General features: G+C 45.4%; 1 protein-coding gene across 4 annotated transcripts; it reads right to left on the bottom strand.

Annotated features, from left to right (window-relative positions):
• Positions 1-6,359: 6,359 nt before the first annotated feature.
• On the bottom strand, positions 6,360-8,405 carry LOC119267981. 4 transcript variants are annotated; one of them, XM_037549455.1, is made up of 4 exons: positions 8,099-8,405; positions 7,766-8,012; positions 7,523-7,597; positions 6,360-7,427 (listed from the first exon to the last, which is right to left on the bottom strand). In XM_037549455.1, exons 2-4 carry the CDS (start codon positions 7,979-7,981, stop codon positions 7,401-7,403), a joined length of 318 nt encoding a protein of 105 aa, XP_037405352.1. In that variant the 5' UTR covers positions 7,982-8,012; positions 8,099-8,405; the 3' UTR covers positions 6,360-7,400. The 4 variants fall into 4 exon arrangements, with proteins under 4 accessions (XP_037405352.1, XP_037405351.1, XP_037405350.1 ...); XM_037549454.1 differs by having other exon boundaries at positions 6,360-6,973; positions 7,384-7,427; positions 7,766-8,405; XM_037549453.1 differs by having other exon boundaries at positions 6,360-6,973; positions 7,380-7,427; positions 7,766-8,405.
• Positions 8,406-8,882: the final 477 nt, after the last annotated feature.

Genomic DNA, 8,882 nt, shown 5'->3' on the forward strand with positions numbered 1-8,882 from the left:
CTTTGAAAAGTTCAAGGAATTTCAGAGTGAGGTTGAGAATCAACGTGACAGGAAAATCAAGTTCCTGCGATCAGATCGTGGAGGAGAATACTTGAGTCACGAATTTGGCACACACTTAAGAAAATGTGGAATAGTTTCACAACTCACGCCGCCTGGAACACCTCAGCGTAATGGTGTGTCCGAACGTCGTAATCGCACTCTATTAGATATGGTGCGATCTATGATGTCTCTTACCGATTTACCGCTATCTTTTTGGGGCTATGCTTTAGAGACTGCCACATTCACTTTAAATAGGGCTCCGTCAAAATCCGTTGAGACGACACCGTATGAATTATGGTTTGGGAACAAACCTAAGCTGTCGTTTCTAAAAGTTTGGGGATGCGATGTTTATGTCAAGAAACTTCAACCTAAAAAGCTCGAACCCAAGTCGGAAAAATGCGTCTTCATAGGATACCCTAAAGAAACTATTGGGTATACCTTCTACCTCAGATCCAAAGGCAAGATCTTTGTTGCCAAGAATGGATCCTTTCTAGAGAAGGAGTTTCTCTCGAAAGAAGTAAGTGGGAGGAAAGTAGAACTTGATGAAGTATTACCTCTTGAACCGGAAAATGGCGCAACTCAAGAAAATGTTCCTGAGGTGCCTGCACCGACTAGAGAGGAAGTTAATGATGATGATCATGAAACTTCAGATCAAGTTGCTACTGAAATTCGAAGGTCCACAAGGACACGTTCCGCACCAGAATGGTACGGCAACCCTGTTTTGGAAATCATGTTGTTAGACAACGGTGAACCTTCAAACTATGAAGAAGCGATGGCAGGCCCGGATTCCGACAAATGGCTGGAAGCCATGAAATCCGAGATAGGATCCATGTATGAAAACAAAGTATGGACTTTGACTGACTTGCCCATTGAGCGGCGAGTCATAGAAAATAAATGGATCTTTAAGAAGAAGACAGACGCGGATGGTAATGTGACCATCTATAAAGCTCGGCATGTCGCTAAGGGTTATCGACAAGTTCAAGGGGTTGACTACGATGAGACTTTCTCACCAGTAGCGAAGCTGAAGTCTGTCTGAATCATGTTAGCAATTGCCGCATTCTATGATTATGAGATATGGCAAATGGACGTCAAAACGGCATTCCTTAATGGTTTCCTTAAGGAAGAATTGTATATGATGAAGCCGGAAGGTTTTGTCGATTCTAAGAATGTTGACAAGGTGTGCAAGCTCCAACGCTCGATTTATGGGCTGGTGCAAGCATCTCAGAGTTGGAACATTCGCTTTGATGAGATGATCAAAGCGTTTGGGTTTATGCGGACTTATGGAGAAGCCTGCGTTTACAAAAAAGTGAGTGGGAGCTCTGTAGCATTTCTCATATTATATGTAGATGACATACTTTTGATGGGAAATGATGTAGAGCTTTTGGACAGCATTAAGCCCTACTTGAATAAGAGTTTTTCAATGAAGGACCTTGGAGAAGCTGCTTATATATTGGGCATCAAGATCTATAGAGATAGATCAAGACGCCTCATAGGTCTTTCACAAAGCACATACCTTGATAAGATATTGAAGAAGTTCAATATGGATCAGTCTAAGAAGGGGTTCTTGCCTGCGTTGCAAGGTGTGAAATTGAGCTCAGCTCAATGTCCGACCACGACAGAAGATATAGAAGAGATGAGTGTCATCCCCTATGCCTCAGCCATAGGTTCTATTATGTATGCCATGCTGTGTACCAGACCTGATGTAAACCTTGCCGTAAGTTTGGTAGGAAGGTACCAAAGTAATCCCGGCAAGGAACACTGGACAGCGGTCAAGAATATCCTGAAGTACCTGAAAAGGACTAAGGAAATGTTTCTCATTTATGGAGGTGACGAAGAGCTCGTCGTAAAAGGTTACGTCGACGCTAGCTTCGACACAGATCTGGATGACTCTAAGTCACAAACCAGATATGTGTATATTTTGAATGGTGGGGCAGTAAGCTGGTGCAGTTGCAAGCAGAGCTTCGTGGCGGGATCTACATATGAAGCGGAGTACATGGCAGCCTCGGAGGCAGCGCATGAAGCAATTTGGGTGAAGGAGTTTATCACCGACCTAGGAGTCATACCCAATGCGTCGGGGCCGATCAAACTCTTCTGTGACAACACTGGAGCTATTGCACTTGCTAAGGAGCCCAGGTTTCACAAGAAGACAAGGCACATGAAGCGTCGCTTCAACTCCATTCGTGAAAATGTTCAAGATGGAGACATAGATATTTGTAAAGTACATACGGACCTGAATGTAGCAGATCCGTTGACTAAACCTCTCCCTAGAGCAAAACATGATCAACACCAGAATTCCATGGGTGTTCGATTCATCACAATGTAACTAGATTATTGACTCTAGTGCTAGTGGGAGACTGTTGGAAATATGCCCTAGAGGCAATAATAAAAGGATTATTATTATATTTCCTTATTCATGATAATTGTCTTTTATTCATGCTATAATTGTGTTATCCGGAAATCATAATACATGTGTGAATACTTAGACACCAACATGTCCCTAGTAAGCCTCTAGTTGACTAGCTCGTTGATCAAAAGATAGTCATGGTTTCCTGACTATGGACATTGGATGTCATTGATAACGAGATCACATCATTAGGAGAATGATGTGATGGACAAGACCCAGTCCTAAACATAGCACAAGATCGTATAGTTCATTTGCTAGAGTTTTCCAATGTCAAGTATCTTTTCCTTAGACCATGAGATCGTGTAACTCCCGGATACCGTAGGAGTGCTTTGGGTGTACCAAACGTCACAACGTAACTGGGTGACTATAAGGTATACTACGGGTATCTCCGAAAGTGTCTGTTGGGTTGACACGGGTCAAGACTGGGATTTGTCACTCCGTATGACGGAGAGGTATCTCTGGGCCCACTCGGTAATGCATCATCATAATGAGCTCAACGTGACCAAGTGTCTGGTCACGGGATCATGCATTACAGTACGAGTAAAGTGACTTGCCGGTAACGAGATTGAACGAGGTATTGGGATACCGACGATCGAATCTCGGGCAAGTAACGTACCGATTGACAAAGGGAATTGTATACGGGGTTGCTTGAATCCTCGACATCGTGGTTCATCTGATGAGATCATCGAGGAGCATGTGGGAGCCAACATGGGTATCCAGATTCCGCTGTTGGTTATTGACCGGAGAGCCTTCTCGGTCATGTCTACATGTCTCCCGAACCCGTAGGGTCTACACACTTAAGGTTCGGTGACGCTAGGGTTGTTAGGAAGACTTGTATGTGATTACCGAATGTTGTTCGGAGTCCCGGATGAGATCCCGGACGTCACGAGGAGTTCCAGAATGGTCCGGAGGTAAAGATTTATATATGGGAAGTTGTCATACGGTCGCCGGAAAGGTTCGGGGGCATATCGGTATTGTACCGGGGCCATCGGAGGGGTTCCGAGGGTCCACCGGGAGGGGCCACCTCTTTCGGGGGGCCTTATGGGCTGTATGGAGAAGGGAACCAGCCCAAGTGGGCTGGGGCGCCACAACCCCTAGGGCCCATGCGCCTAGGGTTGGGGGGAAACCCTAAGGGGGGCGCCCCCTTGCTTGGGGGGCAAGCCCCCCTCCCCTTGGCCGCCGCCCCCCTTCTAGATCCCATCTAGAGGGGCCCGGCCCCCTTCCCCCTTCCCCTATAAATAGAGGGGTGAGGGGAGGGCTGCACACAAGATCCAAGGCGCAGCCCCTCCCCTCCCCAACACCTCTCCTCCTCCGTCACGAGCTTGGCGAAGCCGTGCCGGAGTACTGCTGCTCCACCACCACCACACCATCGTGCTGCTGCTGGAGCCATCTTCCTCAACCTCTCCTTCCCCCTTGGTGGATCAAGAAGGAGGAGACGTCACGCTGACCGTACGTGTGTTGAACGCGGAGGTGCCGTCCGTTCGGCGCTAGGATCTCCGGTGATTTGGATCACGTCGAGTACGACTTCCTCATCCCCGTTCTTTGAACGCTTCCGCGCGTGATCTACAAAGGTATGTAGATGCAATCCGATCACTCGTTGCTAGATGAACTCATAGATGGATCTTGGTGAAACCGTAGGAAATTTTTTGTTTTCTGCAACGTTCCCCAACAACCTTTTCCTTCCTCTAATGGGTATACACATATTTTGGTTGCTATCGATTATGTTACTAAATGGGTAGAAGATATTCCAACTAGTAGTGCTGATCACAACACCTCTATTAAAAATTTAAAATGATTAAGGAAGTTATTTTCCCTAGGTTTGGAGTCCCTAGATATTTAATGACTGACGGTGGTTCACACTTTATCCATGGTGCTTTCCATAAAATGCTTGCCAAGTATGATGTTCACCATTGAATTGCATCACCCTATCATCCTTAGTCTAGTGGTCAAGTTGAACTTAGTAATAGAGAAAGAAAATTAATTTTGCAAAAGACTGTCAATAGGTCCAGGAAAAATTGGTCTAAGAAATTAGATGATGCACTTTGGGCTTATAGAACAGCATATAAAAATCCTATGGGTATGTCTCCTTATAAAATGGTTTATGGAAAAGCTTGTCATTTGTCTCTTGAGTTAGAACATAAAGCATATTGGGCAGTTAAAGAAATTAATTATGATTTCAAACTTGCTGGTGAAAAGAGATTATTTGACATAAGCTCATTAGATGAATGGAGAACCCAGGCCTATGAAAATGCAAAGTTATTTAAAGAAAATTTTAAAAGATGGCATGACTAAAGAATTAAAAAATATGAGTTTAAAGTTGGAGAATATGTTCTTTTGTACAACTCTCGTTTTAGATTTTTTGTAGGAAAGCTCCTCTCGAATGGGAAGGCCCATATGTCATCAAAGAGGTTAACCTATCTGGAGCCATCAAAATAAATAATTTCGAAGGCACTAACCAGAAAGGTTATCAATGGGCAACGAATAAAGCATTATATCTCAGGTACGCCTATTAATGTTGAAAGTAATATTATTCAAACCTTGACACCGAAAGAACACATAAAAGAGTCCTTCTGGAACACTCCAGAATTATGAAAATAAGGAGGCCCGTGATACGTAAGTAAACGGACTCCGAAAAATTTGCAAAAATATTTATTTTATCAGTTTGAAATATTTTAAAATTTTGGAAATAAAGGAACCACCAGGGACACCTCCCGTGCTCCGTTTTTCTTCCATATACTTTGAGAGTTTGCTTAGTGATCTATCCTTGAAATTGTGTGCAACTTATATAATAAAATTAGTTCTAGTTTTTACTTTCTTTACTTTCATGTTGCAAATGAAGAAAAAAATTAAGGAAGAAAGAAAAAGACAAATGAAATAAATGAACAAAGGAAATAAATAATGAAAAGATTATATACTAATCCTATGGTAGGTGATGGCGCCACATAAGGAAAAGTATAGGTAGAAAATTTTAGTAGAGATTGACAAACATAGCATTAGTCAATGATGCAACTCATGAAAGAATTAATAAGGGAAGAGAAGATTCACATATAGATATACTACCCTAGAAATCTTTTGTGATTGTGAGCCCTCATCAAAATATTATATGCCAAAATTGTTGACGTTGAGCAAGAAAAACAACTTAATAGTTTATGTTTGTTTATATTCACAAAGAAGTCATATTGTCATAGATTCTTTAACATGTGGTGCTTGGCCCCTATCTTTGCTAGCCAAAAATTCTGTACTAAGTAGATATACTACTTGTGCATCCAAAAACCCTTAAACCCAAATCTTTTTCAAGTATCTGATAACCCACAAGTATAGGGGATCAATTGTAGCCTTTTTCGATAAGTAAGAGTGTCGAACCCAACGAGGAGCTAAAGGTAGAACACATATTCTCTCAAGTTCTATCGACCACCGATAAAACTCTACGCACGCTTGACGTTTGTCTTACCGGAAACAAGTATGAAACTATTTTGCAAGGATTAAACTACGAGTACTTTGCGAGATTAAAACTGCAGATAAATTGTAAGGTAATAAAAGTGAAAAGCTTTTGGCAATAAGAAAGTTATTTGGCCCTAGGAAACCGATAACAAGTATCGGTAATCATTCTTGTAACTTTATATGAGGGAGAGGCATTAGCTAACATACTTTCTCTACTTGGATCATATGCACTTATGATTGGAACTCTAACAAGCATCTGCAACTACTAAAGATCATTAAGGTCGTGAAATCAACCATAGCATTAAGTATCAAGTCCTCTTTGTTCACATACGTCATACCCTACCTACTTGGATTTTAAGTTTCTGTCACTCTCGCAACCCACCGTAAGCGAACCATACACATATTGCAACACCTTACAACAGGGGGCCCTCACATTTGCGCGAGAACGGAAGGCACGGTAGGACAACACCATAAATAAAATATACAATCATACTCCCTCCGTCCGGAAAAAGTTGTCAAGCGCACAATGTATTATCTTTTTGCAAAAAAACCTCAAAATATTAAACCCGTCATGATTCAGCCCATCTCCTTCCTTCCTCTCCCCCGTCGTCTGCGCCTTACAGCCACCGTCGGTCGCGCGTCGCCATCCACCTTCGGGCCCAGCACGCGACCAACACCAGCGCCGCCGCCCGCCTAGCCCTGCGCCGCAGCTTCCCACCTGCGCCACTCGGCACAAAATCGACCTGCACCGCCGCCCGCTCGGAGTTGCGCCGCCGTCGCCTGCCTGTACCCACACCGCCGCCCGCCTGGTGATGTTCCATGTCCACGTGGTGGAATCTCCCCAACACTTGCGCCACTCACCTTCGCCGCCCACGGCCGCCCACCTGCGGCTCGACTTCGTCCGCTTCGGCCGCCGGCGCCGTGGAAAATTCCGGCCACTCCCGCATCCCATGTTGTTTCTGCTAGTGGTCAACGTTGTCGCCGTGGACCTTTCGTGTTGCTGTTGCCTTTGTCCCCTGCCCCGCCTCTGCTGGTGCTGTTGCTTGTGAGTTTGCCCCGCCCGCCTCTGTTGCCTCTATTGCTGCTGCTCTGTTCACAATCAGCACATGATAGAAATAGAATTGGCACTTGATTTGTTCGCGATTTGAATTGAATTGAGTAGGCCAAGGGGAAATTGAAATTCCAAAACAAAACTTGGAGAGCAACAACACATGTTCAGGGTTGTTCACAATCAGGTTCAGGGTGAATTGGCACTTGATTTGTTCACAATCAGGTTCAGGGTTGACAGATTCAGGTTCAGGGTTTGTTTCAGTTTATAGAAATGGCTACAAGTGTTTTTTCTGTACCCCATCATTGAAATTTTTTGGTTAGGAAGAATTGTCTTATTGCTGCTTGCTGCAAAAAGAAAGAAAGAAACAATGTTTATGTACACTGATTCTCTATATCAAGTTCATGTTCATTTAAAAAAAAATCAGTAGTTCAGTTAACCACTAACTTACTAAAAACCTTCAGCACTTCATTTCTTCTTCTGAATAAACATGACCTACAAAAAAAATTGCAAGCAATTGTACATTCAAATTTACATCAAAGTACATATTCAGAGTTAAACTGAATTTACTACATTCAGTCAAGCTTAACTAAATTTGAGCTTGCAGCATTCGAAATGCTCAAGCCCACGTCCTCCCAGTGTGCATATATGCTGGTTATGGAGATCTGCACAACATATGATTGCACACATTAGAACTTTGAAAAATCTTGTGCATCATCTGTAACAAGCAAGCCATGGATAGTAAGGCCGAAACATGCTCAGATTGTGTTAGCTAGAACCACAGGAAATCATCCGATTGTCTGAATCCCAAAATGCCGAGAGAATGAACTCACCTCGTCAAGATTTGCAGCGTTGGCAATTTCATCCACGGTGAGGTAACGCACGGCCAGGTCGTAGACGCTACCGGCGGCGGAGCTGGAGGGCGCCTCGTCGTCCATGCTGACGGGGTGGGCATAGAAGCTCCTGCCTCGCGAGGAGGCCCCGCTTGGTGCCCCTGCGGCCGGGAAGCCCTCGCCGACACGCCACGCCGAGGGGCAAGTGGAGAGCATCAGGAGAAGGGGCGAGACGCCGCCACCAACGCTGCGGTGGCCTACAGTCATGTAGGGGGAGCAGAGCGACAAGGCTGGGGGCGAGGATAGCAAGAGGCAGCGGAGAGGGGCGCGCACCAGCGTCAGCATCTTGGCGGCAGCGGCGGCTCAGTCGCCAAGATCCGTGGTCATCCTCCCCGCGTCGTTGACTTCTACATCATCCGCTCGAAGTCTGGAGGAGGAGGTGGTGGATGACGAGCTTGAGGACCTGCCATGCCTCCAGATCAAGCTCGAGGACATGAGCGCCATCGTCGGAGTCGGCAAGTCGAGGGATTTGCCGAAAAGGGGATCCGTTTCCTCTTTATCTTCTGGTGCTGATGAAGAGAAGCGGCGAGACAAGGCGGAAAAGGCGAACGACGTGTGTTGAGGCGACGGAGGAAGTGGCGTGGCAACGGAGTAGGCGGCGAGGCGGTAGAGCAGGCAGCCGGCGTTGGCGGACGCAGTAATTTCAAAAAAAATTCTACGCACGCGCAAGATCATGGTGATGCATAGCAACGAGAGGGGAGAGTATCGTCTACGTATCCTCGTAGACCATAAGAGGAAGCATTTGACAACGCGGTTGATGTAGTCGTACGTCTTCACGATTGACCGATCTAGCACCGAAGGTACGACACCTCCGTGATCTGCACACGTTCAGCTCGGTGATGTCCCACGAACTCACGATCTAGTAGAGCTTCGAGGAAGAGTTTCGTCGGCACGACGGCGTGGCGGTGATGATGTTGCTACCGAAACAGGGCTTCGCCTAAGCACCACTACGATATTACCGAGGTGGATTATGGTGGGGGCACCGCACATGTCTAAAAGATCAATGATCAACCTGTGTGTCCATGGGGTGCCCCTCCCCCGTATATAAAGGAGTGAA

Source organism: Triticum dicoccoides, chromosome 3A, assembly GCF_002162155.2.
Source record: "Triticum dicoccoides isolate Atlit2015 ecotype Zavitan chromosome 3A, WEW_v2.0, whole genome shotgun sequence".
Taxonomy (NCBI): Eukaryota; Viridiplantae; Streptophyta; class Magnoliopsida; order Poales; family Poaceae; genus Triticum; species Triticum dicoccoides.